This window comes from Eleginops maclovinus, chromosome 5 (genome assembly GCF_036324505.1).
Source record: "Eleginops maclovinus isolate JMC-PN-2008 ecotype Puerto Natales chromosome 5, JC_Emac_rtc_rv5, whole genome shotgun sequence".
NCBI classification, from domain to species: domain Eukaryota; kingdom Metazoa; phylum Chordata; class Actinopteri; order Perciformes; family Eleginopidae; genus Eleginops; species Eleginops maclovinus.
The window spans coordinates 1,213,856-1,237,242 of NC_086353.1; the positions used below are offsets into that span (position 1 = coordinate 1,213,856).

A 23,387-nucleotide genomic window follows, 5' to 3' on the forward strand; every position below is an offset into this window, starting at 1 on the left:
TTCTAAAAATTCAAAAGCAGCTTCTTGGATGAGATTTACAGGAGAAGGGACGTTTTCTCATGTGAATGTTCACACACACACACACACACACACACACACACACACACACACACACACACACACACACACACACACACACACACACACACACACACACACACACACACACACACACACACACACACACACAGAGGGATGATTTCCCATCTTTCAGAGGGACACAGCATCAGACAGATGTGAGGATTGGAGCGAAATCTGGGTGAGTAAACAAGGTCAGGAGGCCCAGGGCCGATGGGAGGAACACATATTGTTGTGTGTGTGTGTGTATGTGTGTGTGTGTGTGTGTGTGTGTGTGTGTGTGTGTGTGTGTTGACTGCACCGTATGCCTGTGAGATTGTTGTTATCATATGATTTTCACATGAAGTTTTGTGCGTACGGTTTGACGGACAAAGAGGGGATTCACAGACAGCAGACACACACTAGAATTGATGTATGGATTGAAGTGACAGAAATTCCCCTAAAACACCCGGAGGATTGTCTGCTCTTAGAGTGTGTGTGTCCAGCGAACATTACTTCCAGAACATGTAGACCAGGGGTGTCCAGACTACGGCCCGGGGGTCAAATGCGGCTCGCAGGCTATTTTAAATTGGCCCTCAGCTAATTCAAAAGGATAATGTCATATGACCCACACATGAAACTTGTGCTTGTCTGATATTGTACTTAAATATAAGTCAAGCACAAGACGATATGTAAACATATATCACCCTGTTTTCATGAGTTCATGAGCCCCCTTTTCAAATAAATACAGACAATTAAAGTTGAAAACATTTTCTAACAAATCCAAGTTGATAAAGAAAAGCCCAATAACTGATTTACACCACAAGCTTGAGATATACCCGTCATGTCCCCCTTATTATAAGCCCTGTGAGCGAGCCCCACGGAGAGCTGTGGTGTAGGCTGTTTACACCTACATTGGATTGATTTGGATAACTTATAACCTAACTTAAGAGGCAATATACTTCAACTCTAGTAAGGGGCCCAGACCTTCGTATATTTTTCTGTATTTGGCCCTCGGTTCAATAAGTTTGGACACCCCTGATGTAGATTGATTACCAGAAAGACTGTGGGTTTTAGTGTTTGAAACAAATGACCACTTTCTAAGGGTTTTTGGTTTGTTTTGTTTGTCATTTTTAAGGACTGGTCTCAAATATTTATGAGGACTTTGATTTTTTCTTTACTATAAACTTCAAATTTGATTTTATCCCAGTCTGCTCTGATTGGCTAGCTGGTTGGCTCTGTTGTGATTGGTCAACCACTTAGAGATGTCCCACCTATCACGTAAAATGTGTTAGAGCAACAGCCAATAGGAGCACGAGTGATATGTAGTGATGTCACTATGTTCCAGAACTAAACAAAGGAGTCCAATGGAGGGGTTTCAGATATGGGGGGGGGGAACACAGGGATTTTAGCCTTTGCAGACCATTTACATACACACAAACCTATAGAACAAACTACAGGAGAGGGGACACCCCCCCAAAACAATAATAGGGCCTCTTTAAATGTAGTTGACTCCATCACCAAAGAGTCTCAAACTCAGCCGGAATAATAATAATTAAACGGTATGTTTGATGACTTACGAAAAGTTTGTGTGTTTTCGTACGAAAGTGCTGCAACGTGAGCGCTGAGCAGAACCTGTTTGGGCAGCAAAGATTCTCGGTTAGGTTATTTTAGAATGGAAATCACCAGTCAAGTGACATTGATTTCCTGTTTTGAACCGGACATGAACACCTGAGTGAACGCCATACTTTACACAGACTTTGTGACTCTTTATACTGTACTTTCATATACTAATAATTACACTGTTCTTCACACACTCATTTAATATATGAATTCAAGTGCATTATTTCCATGTCCTGAAGCTCTGAAGCAGTGAAGCACTTTCTGTAGATGTGAAGAAAATGACTCAAAAAGAGAGAAATTGCAAAAGAGATGGACTAAAAACTCCTCATGTACCTGTACTGTCAACACACACACACACACACACACACACACACACACACACACACACACACACACACACACACACACACACACACACACACACACACACACACACACACACACACACACACACACACACATATGCAAGAAAACACACACACACACACACATGTTGAAAGCCATCTTCGAGCTGCGGCTAAGTGAAGTGAATTTTAATAGAGGGCAACCATGTGATGCACACATATGCAAACACACACACACACACACACACACACACACACACACACACACACACACACACACACACACACACACACACACACACACACACACACACACACACACACACACACACATACATAAAATAGACACACGTAGGTTCAGACAGTATGACTATATGGTTGCTTCAAAGTCATCGTACTTACCACAAACACATTTTACATGGCGGGCAAAGGGGCGGGACATCTCTAAGCGGTTGACCAATCACAACATAGCCGGCCAGCTAACCAATCAGAGCAGACCCTAATGTTTTAGTACCACCATTTGACCACTAGGAACTTTTGCTTTACCGCCCGGTGCTCCTCAGAGGTGTTTCCTGCCCTCTCTAAACTTTTGGCATCAATAAACTTCCATACAGCCACAGCACCTTCCTCAGGAGAGCTTTAACAACTGGTCATAAATATTTCCCTTTTTGCAAATCAAAGGTCTGCTGCGCTCCCTTAGTTTGCCTGTGTGTGTGTGTGTGTGTGTGTGTGTGTGTATGTGTGTGTGTGTGTGTGTGTGTGCTGTGTGTGTGTGTGTGTGTGTGTGTGTGTGTGTGTGTGTGTGTGTGTGTGTGTGTGTGTGTGTGTGTGTGTGTGTGTGTGTGTGTGTGTGTGTGTGAGAGAGAGATCGAAATAGCGAGGGCGAAGAAGGTAGATCAATTCAATATTGACACAGCAGCAGAGGAGCCTACAGCTTAATATTAGATGATATATTATAACTAACATGGAGAGGAATGTTCATCTAGTAAGCTCCTCCTACAGCCCACGCTCACACACACACACACACACACACACACACACACACACACACACACACACACACACACACACACACACACACACACACACACACACACACACACACACACACACACACACACACACACACACACACACACACACACACAGTCCCAGTGTCTTTATAGCTCTCTGTGTATCCTTGAACTGTTCCCTAAACAGCTTCCTGCCCAATTTGTCTCCACGGTCCAAAGGTGGGCGGTCCAAAGAGCCGCAGATATGCCACGACACACCTTAGTTCACAAAATGTTCACGACTCATTAACCGCCGCCAAAACTGAGGCACTGCAAAACAAAGTCACACTGATAAAGACACACAAACACACACACACACACACACACACACACACACACACACACACACACACACACACACACACACACACACACACACACACACACACACACGGCAGTTTACTCAAGGAACAGCTTCTTTTCTTCTTGCATGAACTGAAAATCCAAAAAGAAGTCTCAAAAAGTCACACTTTAAAGTCTAAATGTGGAAAATGTCTGTTCAGCATCTTTTAAAAGACGTTGCTGGTTCGCTTACAACAATAAGACGTATTTTCTTAAAGTACAAATACCTCATCAAAGCCAGTGCTGCATTCACATGCTCCACTGATGTCCAATTTTCTGATTTGGGACACTCGTTCTTTCAACTTCATGGCATTAATTGGGAATGTGGAAACAGAATGAGCGCAACAACAAAGACCATATTGTTGTTTGGTGTTTCTGCTTTTAAACAACATGTTGATATTGTTTTTGAGTTGTTGTTCGAACTTGAGGGGAATTTTCCAGATTCTTTCTGATTTTCTCGACACCCCATGAACACAAAACTCTCGATAACAACATCAGGGAAATATGAAGTCCCTTTACGCCCCTTCATTTGGATAAGCACAACATCGGACTCATGCTATGCTACACCGATCCACCAATTTCTAAGCACATTTTCCCAGTGCATTTTCCGATAATCTTAATGACAAACAGATTAACAACAAGAGAAATAAGCTTCTTTTTAATCCTTGACAAGAGCTTGACACCACTCTGTGTTAACGGTAAATATGAAGCTGCAGAGAACGTTAGCGTAGCTTAGCATACACTCAGAAAACAAGGAGACATCTGGTGCTTAAATCTGATGTTTTCATACCGTAAATTAAAAATGCATTAAACCATTTCATCGAATCCCTCATGAATTCCTTCCCTACAATGAAATAACAATGGAGATGTTCCAAATGTTAAGTGCATAAGTTATGGTCAGTGGAGGTTAGCTTAGCTTAGCATATGGATGGAAAGAGCAGAAACCAATCGAATACATTTCTGATAGCCGAGGTTTTCATACCGTTATTGTTTGCTAGCTAAGATTGTGGCTAAATTACAATTGCATTTAACTATTTCATCAAAACTCTTCATGCATTCCTTCCTGAACTAAATATAAAAAATGAAAATATTCACAAAGTAATTACAGTTCTGCTTTAGGTGTCTTGAGAACATGTGCAGATGTGGGTCTAAATTGTTTATGACCCTTCAAATAATAACGATTTCTCACTTTATATGACTCACATGAGATTGTCCTTGTGGATCTGATCTCTGATTTAAACCAGCGTCCGCTCCTCAGACACAGAGTTTTCATTGTTGTTTGCAGATAAAATGTCTGAAATTTGAGTGATAATGAGCTGGAGAGAACGTGTTTCAAGCTGCTTTTAACGTCAATGTCCGAGCTGCAATGTTAGAGGCCAATGAGGCTGGGGTTATGAAAGCAGACTGTGTGTCCAAATCTGAACGAACTACGACAATCAAACTTCATGGCAGCAGTTTATGGCGTCCGCTTCCTGTTTCAAGATGACAATGCTCCCACACAAAACCAGGCTCATACAGGAATGGTTTTCCCAGTTTCCCAGCCTAAACTCTGGGAATCACAGCGACTGAAACCCCTGAAGAGCAGCAGCCGACCTCAGAGATGTTCAACACACACTTTACACTGTGTAATGTATATTTGTATTGACATGTATTTGTTTTACATGTAAACAACAACACATCACAAGCGTCTCATGCAAAATGGTCAATAATGCATCCAAAACTCAGCTGTGTTATGTATGTAAATGTCACTGTTTTAAAGAAGACATACACGCAGATTATTTCCAAAGTTGAACCAATAGTTGATTCATCGATAAGAAAATTGTCTGAAAATGAATGTGTTTATATATTTAAGTATTTAATTTAGAGTAAAAGTAAATCATTCCTAGAGTTTAGCTTCTAAATTATCCAGATTTGTTGCTTTTTTCCTGTTTTGTGTTTATTTACGTACAGTTTATTCTCCCAAAAACATGATCTATAGGGTTTAGATTGTTGGTCTAACAAAACAAGCAATTTGGAGAATTACAATTATTTTTCTAGAATATTTTGAATAGGTATTTAACCAGTTTCGTACCGTTTGTACTAAAAAGTTAAACAAATATTAGAACAAAGAATTGCTTCATTATTTGTAATGAAATACAAGTTAATTGCAAATGTTCAAATTTCTGAATTCATCAAACAAGTTTTACATTTATGAACCTCTCATTTTAAACCAAAGCTGTACAGCAACCACATTTAAAGCTCAGTGATTGGTTGTTTCTCACCGCAATGCCTCCTGGGAGTTGTAGTCAACTTCTTTCCTCAGGTTAAATTAACCAAAGTGTTCCAGCGTAGTTTTTTATTTTCTCTCCTGATGATTTAATCTGAAAGAGCTTCACATCCGTCCAGTTTTTGGGACGAGTGGCCGGTCGCCTCTCACTGACCTCCACCTCCAGTCAGATATAACCCCACCCATTTTACTGCCACACACACGCACGCACGCACGCACACACACACACTTCCATTTCTCTCTTAGATGATATTTCAAAGGAATTTGTCCTTCTGCTTTTGACCCTTACATTCATTACTGCGGCTCTCCGCTCCTCACAGAGCTCTCATTGTTTCAACCTCCAAACTGAAGCTCTGCCAGCGGAAATTTTCCAAATTGCTGCTCGCATTAATTAATTTAGCAGAAATAAATGTGTTTCATGCAGCTTTTGGAGCAAAGTGTGCAAATGACCCTTAATTAGTCACAACAGGAAAAAAATCTTTCTCACGCTCCGATCCTCAAACATCAGCTGGACCTTTTTTTTAGGCGTTGAAAAAGCAATTACATTGAGAACATTTGCTCCACAAGGATCGCAATTAATCTCCCACTTTGAATACTGAACAACACACATAAAAGTCCAAATAATTGGATTATTTTTGTCCAAATCATGCAGCTTTTTTCCACTAAATAATGAAATCACAGGGTTTTAGCTACGGCTCTGTATGTGAAAGTTATATCAGCAAGTAGACGACGAGTATTATACAAGTGATTGCATTTGAAAAAACGGCAAAAGAGAGAAAATGTGGAGAAAAAAGAAGCCTACCTGCCTACGCCTCAATTAAGTGTGAGATGGAAATGTCTCACACACTCTGAATCTGTGCAGAAACACACACACACACACACACACACACACACACACACACACACACACACACACACACACACACACACACACACACACACACACACACACACACACACACACACACACACACACACTGCAGGGTGTTTTGAGATCTGTTAGGAAAAGAAGCAAGACAATTTTCTTGGTAGAAATTAAATAAAAAGAATTTGAAAGAGATCTCAGCGAGCAGCGGACTCTCAAAGTCTGAGTTTTTTCTCATGCATCCAAAGAAGCGACATATTATATTATATATCATTAGAGATGCACAATTAATAAACATGTTATTAAAACTGTATTAGTGGCTTGTGAAACAATATTAATGTAATTAAATGTTTTTATGTATTTATTACATTTTTATTTGGTTTTTATTTATTATTAATATTATTAATAAATTAAATGTATTAATTAACGTATTTATTTAGCTTTTATTGTATTAATAATAATAATAATAATAATAATAATAATAAGTATTTATTAACTTATTCATTTAGTTTTATTTTATTTATTAATGTATTATTATTATTATTATTAATTACATGTATTTATTAACTTGTTTTTTTAGTTTTTAGTTATTATTAATGCATTAATTTAATGTATTTCTTTTGAATTGTATTTATCGTTACCTTATTTATTTAGTTATTTATTACTTTTAATCATATTTTTTATAATAATGTATTTATAACCAAAATTGGTGAATTTATTGAGGATTTGCTCAATTATTCAACAGATTAAGTTAATATGGATCACGACAAACAGAAAGAGCGACACACTCGGATGATACAGATGAAGAGAAAGTGAACTATAAAGGAGAGGAAGAAATGAGGGATGAGGAAGAGGAGAGGAAGGATGCAGCAGAGAGGAGGAGATAAAAATACAAGTGACATTTCTCCTGACGGGAGTGACGGCAGTGGCAGAGCGGCGTAGGATGCTTGACCTTCAGCTTTATTGCACTGTGTATGTGTGTGTGTGTGTGTGTGTGTGTGTGTGTGTGTGTGTGTGTGTGTGCGGCCTGGTGGGCTTGACACCTAACTGAGGGTGACACGGTGACCAGCAGAGGAGAGCCGAGAGCTCTGCAGAGAATCGGCCTCACGCTGCACAGCTGGCCCTGTCACCTCCACTTACCACCGTCTGCATGTACAGTAACCCTGTGTGTGTGTGTGTGTGTGTGTGTGTGTGTGTGTGTGTGTGTGTGTGTGTGTGTGTGTGTGTGTGTGTGTGTGTGTGTGTGTGTGTGTACAGTGCCGGGTAAAAGCCAGATGCAGAGGCTTGTGAGTGTCAAGGTGCATTAAATTATTTGACCGTCCCGCTGCACAGTGTAACAATAAATTATCTGTCCGGTTTGTTTTGTTCAATTAAAATGACTAACAACTACATAAATCAGAGCTTGTAGTCGAATTAAAACCTAAAATATTCCTACATCTTTAAACGTGTGGCTGCCACGAGTTTAACCGGATCCTTTTTTATTCATTCATTTATTTTTGTAATTATTTTCAAACGTTTTTTCTGAAATTCATTTTCCTTTTATTCCCAAATTGTTGTCGATAAAATCAAATGGTTTTTTTCCTGAGGGAAATTGTGGAACAAATTGTTGAGCAGATATAATATAAAGTGCAATTATTTAATACCTGATATAAATATGAAAAAACAAAGTATTAGTTATGTCATATTTTTAGGTTTTGGGCTGAAAAACAAGACATTTAAAGACATCCCGTTCAATATAAATAATATATTAAGAGCTGTTTGAATCTTGAAGGTAAATAAATTGTATAAAAAATAATATTTAGACGGTATAAATATTGTGCTGTGATGGCAGTGATCTATTTTTGAGTAAATGAAAATATATGTTCTGAGAGTTTACCGAGCCAACGATCAGTTTTGAAAACAATATGTACAATAATCTATACTAGCAGCTCGAGTTGGGGCTCAACAGCCTTTGATGAAACCTGACACGAGATCGAGCTTCTTAAATGTAAGGATTTGCTTTTTTTCTCAGTTTGTGTTTCATCGTAAATGTGAATATTTTTCACCCTGACTTCATTCATTTAAGAGCCGGCATTGAAATCCCAGCTCCGAACAAAGGTTGCATTTCTAATCCTATGCACAACTGGAACCCTGCATGTGAGGCAGGAGGCCATTGTGCGCACTGCAGTCTCTCCATGACCTCAAGGTGAAGAGTCTTCAGCGCACAAAAGACTTTGTTGGAGAAGATTCAGGCAGGTTCATGTATCGGCTGCAAACAATGCTATATTCATGCAGGAAACAAAAAAAAAAAAAAGGGACTACAACAAATGCATGTATGTGACCCTGCACACCTACACACGAGCAGCAGGCAGTCTGCAGGAGAAAATAACCCGGGAGAATGACAGCTTCGTTAGAAAACCGAGGCAGAAATGTGAGGTGGGAGTGAAGGTGGGCTGAAGAAACGTCTCGAGTCTGCACAGAAAATCAGGATGTCGTTTATTACTCACTGCAGTTTTAAAGACAGTACACCTACACCTGAGGGATAATGCATATTGTGTTTGCAAGCAGTGATGAAACAAAGCACTGTTGTGAGGTACTGAAGTCCTGACAGAAGAGGAGAAGGCAATCGCTGTGATTCTCAAAGGTCAGGATTTACTGCCATGATGAATGAAATATCGTTGGGTTTTTGATCATTTGTCAGATTTTCGTTCAATATTTGCTGCTGAAATGTAGTGTGGCAATTAGTGCCGGGCGGTGAACCCTTTGATACCGAACACCGTGAACTTTAAACTGTGTGATGTTAATTTCCATGTACCGCAATACCGTTGAGAAAGTGGCGAAGGGCGCTGGAGCGGTGCGGCAGCGAAAGGAGTCCTCTGTTCAATCATGAATCCTAAAAGAAGTATTTAAAGGTCTTCCCCGTCAAAGCGAGGCCAGAAAACAGTATTTCTGTTGGTCAACAAATGTGTAATGAGTCCAGAAAGATGAAGATGGTATCAAATACAGCGGTTTTTGTGCTGTTTTGTTCATCAATTACCAATTTGTTTATATTAAAAAAATGAAATGAATAAAAGACATAATTAATTCTTCATTCTTCATTTAAATCTGTGTTGTTATTATTTCACAAAGCTCTTTTATTGATGCTCTTTTGTCTAAACGAATGCTTGATTATAAAGATGCTTTTTTAAAGATTTAATAAAGAAATGATCTGCAATATTATTAAACATCCGAACAAAGGTTAGTTAAATCTACAAAGTCATTGTTTAGATTTATCTTCACATGAATGCTTTTAAAATCACATATTAGATGTATATGAAAAACAGAGAGGGCTTCAGTTGTTGTTCTTAAAGAGCGTCTCTTTTTCGAAGGCCGGATCATAATGAGTCTCTTTCTGTTTTTGAAATGCAAATGATTTCCTTTTGTGTCACTCCTTCAAACCTCCTCTGTAATGTTCCCTCCCTGTTTTATGAAAGCTACATACCTTCCTAAACACTCATCCCCTCCCTCTTCCTCGCCCTCTTATGTTCCACTTCACCCATCTGTCTCACTCTATCATGAACTACATTTCCCAGGGTGCACCTGTGGGCAGCAGCAGTGATTTGGCACGCTGCCATGCCCGGCGGGTACAGAGTCTTTAAACAAACATGCCACAATTACACCCCGTCAACACACACACACACACACACACACACACACACACACACACACACACACACACACACACACACACACACACACACACACACACACACACACACACACACACACACACACTCACACTGCCCTGAGGCAATCATATTTGATTCACAGAACCCAACACACACACACACACACACACACACACACACACACACACACACACACACACACACACACACACACACACACACACACACACACACACACACACACACACAACAGAGAGTTTAAGGGTCAGTATTTTGAAGATTTTGCTTGATTTTGTTCATTCTTTTAACTAGATTTTTCTTATTAAACATTTAATCTGTGGATGTTAACCTTCCTAAAGTGTTTGAGTGTTTTTATTTATCTATCCTCTTCTTGTTTTTTAATAACTTAAAGTGAAACTATTATTTTTTATTAAAATGATTATTTTGAGAATAAAACGTTCTTCATTTTGCAGAGGAAACGCCACCGGCCGGTCAAGCTGCAGTTTCATCATTTCCTCCTTTAAGATACGTTGTTGAATGATCATAGTTAGCAAAGTCTTGAGTTATGGCTGTCCATCCTGAGGTCACAGTGACCCTTGACCCTCACATTTGAATCAGTTCGTCTTTTAAGTCTTGTGCCATATTTAAAGACATCATCACAAGGTGTTTCAGAGCTACAGAAAACCGTAAAATGTGTCTTATTTGGTCAATAAAACGTGAGCTAATAATGTGTGCAAAAATAGCCCAGAAAACCAATCCTGTATCTTGAGTCAAATGTCCAGTGTACAGCAATATAAAACAGAGAGACGCAGAGATAAATCCTGAGGTAATATTTGACGGTTTACTTAAATGACTTGCTTTCGATTCATTTATCCTCAAATAATTAACAAAAAATCTTTCTGTCAATCTTCCAATCACTGCAGATCAGTGCATGACTTCCTGCTGCAGTGGAAGACCTTTTTAAGTACGTGTTGTGTGTACGATTATATGGAACATACAAAAGCAGAGATAAGCTGATAACGTTTGGCATTTTTGCTTAAAAAAACCCTTGATTTTGGTCATTTCAGCATCAATAAGGTTACCACAAACCTTTCTGCTAATGAACCACTCACTGCAGATCAGTGCATGACTTCCTGCTGCAGAAAAAGAGCTTTTATACCTCTACTCTTCTACCAGGGAACAACCTGACAGACGTTTATTTACATGACAAAGTTGCAGATTATTTCCTCAATGATCCTCAGCAGACGGTCTGTCCCTTTAACTCTGAACCATGACAGCTTAGCGCTGCTTAACCGACTGCTCCGCTCCATTATTATCTCATTAGCCGCTTCTTCTTGTTCGGGAATATACCGAGGTGCTACTTAGTATTAATTCATGGCTAATGACGGTCTGAACGACACACACTTTTATTTTAATTCCATTAGAGATTTCAGACTCTAGTCATTCAAATAATAACCAGAACCCTGAGTTTCATCACGACCGGTTCAACCTGAAGTCTCACACAGAGACGTGAACACAATGTCCTCACGTCCCAAAAATGTTTCTTAAACAGGTTCTTACAAAGCAGCACACACACACACACATACAATCACACACATACACACACACACACACTCAGGCTTGGTCATGCCACTGATCAAATACTAAAAAAAATTGCTCAAATATGACCTTCCATACAAAAGCAGCCATTATGGAAGAATAAGGAGGAATTCACTCAAGGCGGGTCCAAGTAAACATTCCTGCACACCTCTCAGCGGCACAGTGTGTGTGTGTGTGTGTGTGTGTGTGTGTGTGTGTGTGTGTGTGTGTGTGTGTGTGTGTGTGTGTGTGTGTGTGTGTGTGTGTGTGTGTGTGTAGTCCAAACAAAAACTATATACCGTGCATGAACCCACATGGCGTCAGTGTTACAACAACTAAAGTGAAGGAGGTCAGGTAGCTCACATAACAAAAGGAACTCACTCACACACACACACACACACACACACACACACACACACACACACACACACACACACACACACACACACACACACACACACACAAACAATGGAGTGGTTACAACAATTTTGGTGTGTCGGGGACGCTGTGTACAAAGTTTAAGGAAGTGGAGGACTTTGGTCGCTGGTGAGACTGAAGGAAAGAGAGACAGGAAGCTAAGAGTTGTAAAACCTTCAGGGAGATTTAAGATTTCTGATCTCCAAACTCCAACGCATTGTCATTAAAGGGGCCCTATTGTGCTTTTGGGGGGGTTTCCCTTTTTCTGTAGTGTGTTATATAGATTATAGTGCATGTAAATGGTCTGCAAAGGCTCAAATCCCTGTGTTCCTGTTCTTGCAACATATGAATAAAGACATGTTTTTTAGGTGGACCAAAAAACTGATTGGGGTTTATCAGCCGGTGAATCCTGCTTCTAAATTATTAATCAGCAATGTGATATGCAGTCCAGCTACAGAATCATGTTTTTATTTATTTAACAGCTGAATAAAAGCCTGTCAGCACTCACTGGTATATCTGATTTACTGCAAGGGAAGTTATTTGTGTTATTATATATTATTGTGAGTCACAATATCCGGAGGAATAATAAAGGAAGGTCAGCGCACAACAGAGGGTCGCTTGAACGTATATGTTTAATTGCTCAGACGTACGCAAACGAGCAGAGAGCTCCATAACCAAGAAGAAGGAACCCTATGTGGAAATTTCAGTACATGTTTCTATAAAATGTAAATATATAAAGATAAAGATTCAACTTTATTGTCATTGCACAGAGTACAAGTACTAGGACAACGAAATGCGGTCTCTGCATTTGACCCATCCTAGTGTTAGGAGCAGTGGGCTGCCATTATGTACGGCGCCCGGGGAGCAGTGTAGGTAACCAGTGTCTTGCTCAGGGACACCACGGTGGCACTTGGTCTTTCGGGGACTTGAACTGGTGACCTTCCAGTTCCCAGGCCAACACCCTATAGACTTTTGCCACCACCGCCGACAAATATATACCAGGGGTTTTCGGTTTAAACAAAACCCTGTATAGTAAAGAAAGAGTTTCTACTTTTTTTTTTTGATTTATTACCAATATTAAAAAAAACTTTAAAAATAAACTGCTTTTTGTTTTTGGGGCAACACTTAAAATTCTGTAATTTAAGATATTGAAGATCATGTTTTTCTTGATTAACTATTTAATCAACACATTTTTATTTATTCAAATGTAAATACTTACGCTAAATAGTTTATTTAAAAAACGGATCTGATTCTGATTAATCAACGCTTTCACATCTAAAACAAATCATTTAGGAAAAGGGTGAAGATAATTCAGATTTTGGAAGAACAAGGGGTTTTTGGCAACAAACGTCTTGGCTTCATAAGTCTCTCATACATTTCTCTTGAAGCTGCTCCAACAGCAATAATTAAAAGCTTCCCCACCCCCCATCAGAAGCACCAGGGCAGGAACACTGCACAACCCATGCAAAATACAACCAAATACAACCAGGAAGCAGCTTTATATTACAGATAAAAAGGTTTAACAATAACAACACGTAGAAAAAGGGTCTTATTTAGGGAGTCATGCTTTCCTCCTCTCCTGAGACTTTCTAAAAGCTGTCACTCTAAACCGGTTTAATGAAAGAGGATTATTTTCTGAAACATTTGAAGAGTTTTTTTCAGGAACGACATGAAGCGGTTTAACAAAAGTTCCACTCGGGGGGATTGAATGAGAAAGGTGTGTGACTGGAAAAACAATGGTTTGGCAGTTTAGATGAAGGTGTGTGAGCGTGTTTGAACGTGGGAGCTGCAAAAGAGCACAGTGGACCATAAAAAAAAAGGATCCACACACACACACACACACACACACACACACACACACACACACACACACACACATACACACACCTTCTGTCGACACTCGGTGCCAGTGGTGTATTTTGCTCCTCCACAGATTGCAGTCAACCCCCTCCCCTCACCCAAAGAGAGCAGCCCTCCTCCCACGGGGCTCCTGGTTGGCATGAATCGGCCCCCGAGATAGCTCCACACACACAACACACACACACACACACTTTCACACACATTACGCAGGGGGGGGGTGCATGTGTAATGAAGCAGAGGGTTTGCAGAGATTTACGTTGCTGGCACCCGGCGCAGTGGAATAGGTGGATGGCTGCCACCCTACCCACCAGCTCCCCCACCCCGCCCAGCCATAAATGTGCCATGTTTTGTTTTCCTTCTCCAAAAGCCCGAGCACGAGAAGAATTAGCGAGATGAGAAAGCGGCGGGCAGATCTCTCGGGGCGTCCATCTGTCCATTACTGAAATAAAAGCCCAGGGCTTAGAGAGGGAGGAGGAGCGCCGGGACGCGGGAGAGAGACGATAAGACGAGGATCTGACTCTGAGTAAAGTGAGTCATCCGGGGAATAGGAGAAGAGACAGAAGGATGGGTGGATGGATGGATGATGGATGGATGGATGGATGGATGGATGGATGGATGGATAGATGGATAGATAGATAGATAGATAGATAGATAGATAGATAGATAGATAGATAGATAGATAGATAGATAGATAGATAGATAGATAGATAGATAGATAGATAGATAGATAGATAGATAGATAGGAAAGAAGACTTTAAGTGGTTTAAAGAACCTGTACCTACAGTAAATGTGTAAAGGGTCACTTGGGACCACTACATCTTTTGCCAGTGGTGAGAATAAGTTATTAGACCTGATGACACTGAACGTTTGACACCAGATCGAAACAAGAAAGTATAGTTGTCTTCAGGCAAAAGGAAAAAACTCTATGGCTTTTTTTTCAGGAGTTTTCTTTACCAGGGTTGATGGAAAAGGGTCGCTATTGACCCCTGAAATCTTCTGCAAGTGGTTCAAATAAGTCACCAGAATCCATTGACAGACACAGTACATTTACCTCGCTGATCGTTATAAAATACAACTCTTCAAGACCATTTCTCCACTGCAGAAGTAGCCGCCGCAACCATTTCTGTGTTTACTAACCCTGCTTCCGGTGACCGTGTGTCCATAACACTGTAAATTACACACCAGAGAAATCAGTAAGGAATACTCGAGGACTGAAGATAGGAAAGGAATCTTTTAGCAGGTTTTATCTGAGGGAAACTGTTTCACAAGGGAACCCAAAATCGTTCATCACAAAGAGTACGTTTAACTCGTTGATTGTCATAAAACAAAACTCCATAAAACGTCTTCTGACAATCACAGATGGAGGAAAAACTTCAGAAGAAAATACAAAACACAACCAGTTAAATAACCCTGCTGATGATGGCAGCATGCATCAGAAAGGAGTTTAATCCCGGCATACACCAGCTCTTTTTGGTGTAAAATGGGTCATTATGGACCCCAAATCTATCGCCAGTGGTACAAATAAGTCACCTATGTGGAAACTTGAATCACAACTTAACCCACCCTTTACTTACACTCTCTTTCAGCTCATTTCCTTCTGTATCCGTTGAAGCTGGCTGCCTGTGTGAAGTGTTGGATGTAAAACAGCAATCTGCAGACACTCACACATCTCTTCCTCTCCCTCACACACCGTCTGTCTGACTGCCACAACCTTTCAGCAATCAAATTAGCCGCAGCCTCTCCGCCAGAATATGAGCCAGAGGAATCAGCAGTTGGGCTATAATTGCTACCAACCAATAATGTTAACCTTTCTTTGGCATACAGCGCGACTTTATTATGAGAGGGCAGGAGGACGCGCTGCATTCTTACACACCTCTGTAATAAACCAGAAGATCTCCACCTTTGTTACCTGACCTTCTTAAACCGCATGTCTGCAACAAAAGAGCACTATTAGTAACACGCATGTTAGGAGAGAAGGGGTGACATTGTGGGATTTCATTTTCAACACGCCACTCGTTTCCTGTGTGAGAAAAACACAAAGTCCGAAGGATTCTCAAAAGTCAACCCGGTGCCTTTTCCCAATTGAAAATGTCCTTTTTAAGCATAAATGCCAAATATTCCTCTATTGATGCTTTAAAATTGAAAGGATGTTCGGCTTTTCCTGTGTTTTCAGGATTATAATGATGATAAAGGAGTTTGAAAGCTTCTACCTGAACCTTTTATTTAAGAGTTTCCCATTTTAACCTACAAGAAAAACTGTTTTTTGAGCAAAATCATATGGATTCAAATGGTAAAAATGTGCCGCTTTTCTTGGTTTTTATGATTTTATATTGTAATGCTTCTCAAATATCAACACTTAAATCAAGAGATTCATGTGATATGCTTGTGCCTTTTTAAATAAAGGAAGAAAACTGTTTTGATTAATAATGTTGTGATGTTTGGCGTCGTTTTTTAAGCAAAAATGCCAAAACTTTGATATTTTTATATGATTTTCCAGTCATAGAAATACTCAAAACTCATAAAGAGAGACCAAACATGAATACAAATAAATGGCAAATCTAACAGTGCTGGGTTATCCACATTTCAAATGGACTCACAGCATTTTTGGAAACACATTTTGAGCAGATTTTGAATGCTTCTCAATGTACTGCTTTACGTCTTCTTCAAAACTCATAAAGATTGCCCAAAAACTAATCAAAATACAAGTCAAACACATGCTTTTACACACACATTTCCCATGCATCCACAGCACTTTTGGAAGCATACTTATGGGCAGAGTTTGAAGAAAGAAACAGAAAACAGAAATATTAAAAACTGATAAAGAAAGCCCAAAAACAAATGCTTTTACACTCTGGATCTTCCACATTTCACATGCACTCGTTGCACTTTTGGAAGCACATTCTTCTGCAGGTCAGAGGACATATTAACATCGGGACGTTCCAGTTTCTCACAGTTTCAGAGCCGATTAGTCCTCAAACAAATAAACATGTCAGACTTCAATCTGACTGCTGCTGCGCTCGGCCCTAAAACTCGTCATGCATAGCAAACCAATGAACGTCAACAACCAGGTATGAAGAAATATGCCAGACTCACACACAGTTTATACACACACACACAGAGCGAGAGAGAGAGAGAGAGAGAGAGAGAGAGAGAGAGAGAGAGAGAGAGAGAGAGAGAGTAGAGAGCGAGCACCACATATAGAGCCAAAGCAAGCTGCTACATCCCACTGTGCAGTCATTATTCTGCCTTGTGGCTTTTATATCCCCTGTGGTATCAACCTGATGTGGATTCAAGGTGCCCAACAGTGAGATTACAGCATGTTCATCGTGGTATCTGTATCAATTGTCTTTAAGGCGTTGAAAGTACTTAAAAATCTGAATGAAATGGATGCTCTTTTTCATTATAGGGTAACTCCAGCTATCCAAACTGTGTTAAAAAAAGGGTCAGGAAGCATGCTTCAAACTCATGCAAAATGACCCAGAAAGCCTTGAAATATCACTTATTATAATGTAAATGTAGGCAGAACGCAGACAGTGCTTTTATTATTGATATGTGAAGCTTTACTGTAGATTAAAGCTCACTTTTGCAGAGTGAAAACTCGTGTTAGGGTTATAATCTCAATGAAAAATCCGTCATTAAATGATGAAACTGATGCAGGAGGAGGAAAACCTTTTGGTGCCTTTTGTTTACACAACTGATTGTGATTCCTGACGGATTTGTGCTGGAGGTCAGAGATTACCCAACCTTTTAATTTGACACTATATCCTCTCATTAGGGAGGTTTTTTTTTTAGTTTATACTAAAATACCCCGCTAGCCTACTCGGAATCAGGCCATGTGGGTTCTTATTGCGCAGCGGCCGGACGGGTAAGTAGGTGACAGATCAACGTGCAACATCTGGACACAGAAGTGCATCCAAAAACAAGTGGAGCTGCAACACCCCGACGCTTCACAGCGCAGATAAAAGCCAGATTAAGAGCCGAGGAAACCCGGAGAGGTTAGGAGATCAGAGGCGAAGAGTGGATCATAATCTTGCCATAACATCGGGATGGGTCGATGTAACCGGATTAAACTGAGCTAATGAAATACACCAGAAATGGAGGATTGTTGGTGGAGGTTGAGGCGGGGGAGGAGGGGAGGGGGGTGGCGATGTATGGATGAGGAAATCCAAAATAAAACGAACTAATGAGGAAAGCAGGGAGAGGTCAATAATGTTTCAACAAGACAAAGACTCTCGTCGTGGCCGCTGCTCTTTAATTGTCCCTGCAGTGCCATACAGTCCGAAACATTAAACATAATAATCCATAAATGTGTTTTTATTCTGACTGCGCAGCGCAAACATCATAAACAGAGTTCACAGCGAGCAGCAGCGCCGTTTCAACAAGTACAAACCCCAGGTTTAGAGGCGAATAAAGACGCATGTCGACCCCCGCCTATACCTTCCCCCTAAAATACAAAATTATTTCCCCAATGCAGCAATGCGCGCTCCCAAAAGCCGATTTCCAGGGAAGTGGACGTGGGGGAGGAGGGGGGAGTCATGTTTGGAGATTGAGAGCGCGCACCGCCCTCCCCTCCCTCCCCCTCAACCACCACCACCAACACCACCAAAAACTCAACCCGGAGGCGCGCACTCGGGCACGGGCCTGCCTATAGCGAAGCTTCTGATTGGCTGAGGCGCAGCTCCATCTGCACCACGTGACATGCCCTGCTTACAATAAATAAACAGCTATAGAATAATGTATAAAAATACTCCCGTGGCTCAAAAAGCAGCCCATAATGTGGATAAACAACAGTGAGCAGCCTCACAGGTGACAGAGGGAGCAGGTGAAACACCTGTCAACAGTAAGGGTTCATCCCGAAAACTTCAATCTTTTTTGGATCCGTCCGGTGGGAGGCAACAGCCGTGCGTAACAAAAAATGACAGCTCCATGTACAGCATATAGGTTTTTCCAGTGGACATTATACAGCCGGGTAGAAAAACAATCTATAAACCCACAGTTTACCACACACACTCACACACACAATGCCAAGCGAGCTTACCTACACAGTGAATGAGTTTGTGCCTCCAAGAGTCAAGTTCCTGCCGAAAGCCGCGCCTCTCTACCGTGCATTGCTGCCTTTTGCACAGACTCGCCATTTTCTGTCGGCCCCTCCCGTGGGCGCGCACATACTGCTGGGTGCTTCCCTGCGCGCACGTCACCGGTGGTTTTTATTCTAGGGCTGCTGGGTGGAGTGAGATATGAAGGAGCTGCAGCATCCCCCTTTTCTATAGCGTTCATATGTCCCACCCACTAAAAAAGCAGCCCCCTCCTCCACACCTCCCAGCATCCCTGCGATGGGCTGTCATTGGTGGTTTTAATGGTGTGTTCCTGTGTTTTAATGGTGTCTATAGGCAGGATTGGGAGTAACGGATTACATGTAACGAGATTATGATGATATAAAAACGAGGAAGATGTTTTCGGTTACAATTACATCAAAAATAAGTAATCAGATTACTGGTACGTTTAAAACAAGTACAGATTACTATAGCATTACAATGCATTTCGAAATGAAGATCCATATATTGTGCTGAATGAATTTACATGTATTTTCTTTATATTTAGGCTACTTTAATTCTTTACTTTAAGTTCATATCTTTTTTAATGCAGTAGGTGAACACCAACAACAAATCAGCTTATTGTCAACTATTATTTTACTATTCAAATTCAACTGTAATTTCAATTTAATTTAAATTGTATTAATATGACATTTTATACTTTTAATTTAATTGTATTTACTTATAATAAATAATGTGCAAATTGGAATCAATAAAGTATCTTATTACTGTCACTACATTTCTGATATGAATCATCTTATTGTTATTTATTTCTGTCTTGTTTTTTTTTGCATTTGGTATTAAAATAGTCCAAAAGTAATCAGATTACTTTTATATTTTGATACTCAGATTACTGATTTTTGACATGTAGTTATTGTAATGGTTTACATTTTTAAAGTAACCCTCCCAACCCTGTGCAGCATCCCCCTTTTCCATAGCGCTCATATGGCCCCCCCCCCCCCCCCCCCCCCCCCACCAGAAAACCCCCCTCCCAGTATCCCTGTGATGTGCTGTCATTGGTGGTTTTAATGGGATGTTTGTGTGTTTTAATGTTGTGTGTCTGTAGGGAACAGCACGTGGCGCCTGTGCTCCAAATTTGCCATGGATTTAAGCTATGTGTGTCAAAGGGCGCGGGTGTAATGCGCATAAAGACACTGCATTGTTTAAATTAACAGATATGTTACAGTGGGCTGGAGCTCCGCAGCCCGGAGATTTTAGAGACCATACAAGGGGGCTTTGTTGTGTTGGGAGGGGTACTTTAAATATGTAACCCATTACAATAACAAGTTACATGTAATCAGTAATCTGAGTATCGAAATATGAAAGTAATCTGATTACTTTTGCATTACCTCAACATCTAATGCAATGCAAACACAAACAAGAGAAAATAAATAGCAATAAGATGTGTTTTACTGAAGTGTAATGATGTAGCCGTAGCAACCAAGATATTTCATATTAAGAATGAAGTGAAAGTAATAGTTTTCAAATGCTATTTCATTTGAATACATTCATCTCAATTATTTTCTATTGGTGTTATTTGATCCATGTCCTATTACATTAGATTACATGATGCCTTTATCCAAATTGACTTACATACATTCAACACTTCACCTCCAGGTGATGTGAAGCGTCTTTCCCAGGGATACAATATTACGCTGGCTGCCACGGGGATTGAACCAGTGCTCCCCCGATGCGAAGACCAGCGCTCTATCCCTCTGCGCCACAGCCTCCCATAAGATGCTGCATTGTTGGAGGAGCGACGGACTTAAGTGTTTTATTGCCATATCTACACTGCTAGCTACGGTGCATCTGACAATGAAGCCTTTGAATCTTGAAAAGCATCCACTGTATTTTTGTTTTAGTAAATCAGGTGTCCAGCTATACTGTATTTCAAATAAAGAAGAATGAAAGTAGCCGAAATATAAACCACAAAGACAATTCTGTGCGTCTCGTTCTGTATTTCAAAATGTAATGTCACACTGTAATCCTGCTAGTGATCTCAAGTAATCAGATTTTACTGGAATATAATTACCTTTCTTTTTTGTATCCTGATTAGTCAATCACAGTATATATAATCCATTACTCCCCAAGCCTGATTATACATACACTATATTTACATTTTACCACTGGCTGCTTATTCATTCGCACCCAACACCTTTACATAACACGGTGCTACTTATACTAGGAAGTATAGTTTTTACTATACTGTCATTCTGCAGCCTCTTCATTGCTTTCTAGTAGTTCACTTTTTATATTGCTGCTGCTTTTTTACTTGTGCTCACTTTACTAAATACTGTTTTGACATTTATTTTGTATATCAGTATTATCTGTTTGGCTGTAACGTTTGTAAATGTTCCCTCTGTGGGACTAATAAAGGTGCCTGGGTTTAGTGAAACAGAAAGAGCCTTAAGCAATTTGACCGTAAACAATAACAACAAATAAAAATCCTCATCATTTGCTCATTGTGGGTCTGTCACTGTGTCCCCACTAATATTTATGTCGACTAATATTGTCATTTAACCAATTAAAGGATTACCACAAGTTCTCCTTTAAGAGATTACGTTGCATGGATGGGTATTAATCTAATTAATGACTATTCACTATTTCCATTCATTGCATTGAGTGTGCTGGCATACACACAGGATCTGTATTACTTGACATTTTGAAAGAATAATGTTGTGGATTTTTACAAATACTGATGTTGAGAGCCTCTGGTGACCTTTCCACATATCTGACAACAGAAACTCAATGAAATTATTTGACTTTTAAGAAGGAAAAACCTTTTATTTTCTGATGATGATTTTGTTGTTGTTCTGAAATATTTTATTTAAATATGCAAATTAGTCTTTTTCTTATGAACTTTGTGCTAATCTGCATACAGTACATTTCCAGGATTAACATTGAAGACAGCCAGGTTCAATTGTTTTGTTTTATTTTGTTCACATATTAAGTAAAGGTGTTTACAGAGGGGACTATGGATCAGAGCGTACGGTAAATGGTCAAAATAGATCATTTTTTTGCCATGTTTTTAGGGATTAAATGTATAATAAATGATGCTCTGAATGATTTCTAAACTAACCCCTTTGCAAAAATGTCCAGAATATAGAGAGGAATGAAACTGGAACGTTTCCTGAATATAAGTTTTCCTGACCTGGAGATATCTGGTTCAGCATGTGAGATCTGGTTCATTTTGAAGATATGGAGACCCGTACTGTATATATTGTTATATATGTTACGTTTTTTGTAAGCTTTTTGGAGAATTTAAGAGGAATATACATATTTAAATGGACATAGTTGGTCAAATAAACACCGACATACTCATTGCTGGTGTTTTCTTTCAAATAGTTTGAAAAAAAACACGTTACGGAAGCTTTAAATCAAGTTTCATTTAAGAAAAGTCAGAAATCAAACATATTTTGTACCTTAAGAAAAATGTCTTGCAACATTTGCATGAGTCTAAATACTGACTACCTATTTGACTTTGTGATTGCAATGTGGGAAACAACAATGACTGGAAATAAATCCATTTCATTTAATGCATCTATTGGAATATACAGTATTGTAAAAACCAACTAACTGAATAAACAAACAGCAGTGCTGAAATCTCTAGACATACTTTACACACTTTAAATTGCACCACGAGGCTAAAAATCCTCCTAAATGTCTTGATTAAGAAGTGGCTGCAATTATTGATGAATGTAAATCTGTTGAATCAGCATCATTAAACTCAACGTTGTCCATGGCTAATTAATAATCAAAATTAGTTATAGCTTTGGCTTAATCCCTTCCCCTGAGAAACAGAATCAGGGCGGCAGTTTTGTCTCATTTGGGTCACCTTGATTCTTCCTGTAGCTTTTTGCTGAATGAAACCTTCATTGGCTTTGAATCCGTATCACCTCATTTGACAAACCCTCGGCACCTCAGTGCAGATGTTTTAGCGCATAGGCAGAAACATAAATCAAGTTCCATAAAACTCGCCGAAACGCGGGTCTAATCACTAAATTGAAGCATGAAATGACACAGTGTCGTTAAGAGGAAGCCTTTTTATAATCCTACAGAGACGGTGGGCAGCACATAAAAACAAGGCAAGGGCAAAACGTTTTAACAGAGGAGCACTCCGGCTAATTAAGTCGTTGAACCCGTTGCCCTCGACAAAGATGTCTCCCACCGAGGGCTGGGCTAACTGGAAGGGGACAGCCAATAGGAGCACGTCTTGAGTCGACGTGGAGCGTCTGCAGCCAAT

The 23,387-nt window shown here is 39.9% G+C and overlaps 1 protein-coding gene across 1 annotated transcript in view; it reads right to left on the reverse strand.

Moving 5' to 3' along the window:
- Positions 1 to 19,186, reverse strand: part of lcor (ligand dependent nuclear receptor corepressor) — an 81,589-nt gene extending 62,403 nt beyond the window's left edge. The window contains exon 1 of the mRNA XM_063883626.1: positions 19,090 to 19,186. Within this exon, the coding sequence (XP_063739696.1) occupies positions 19,090 to 19,186 (97 nt within the window). The remainder of the gene's footprint in view (positions 1 to 19,089) is intronic.
- Between the last annotated feature and the right edge of the window lie 4,201 nt (positions 19,187 to 23,387).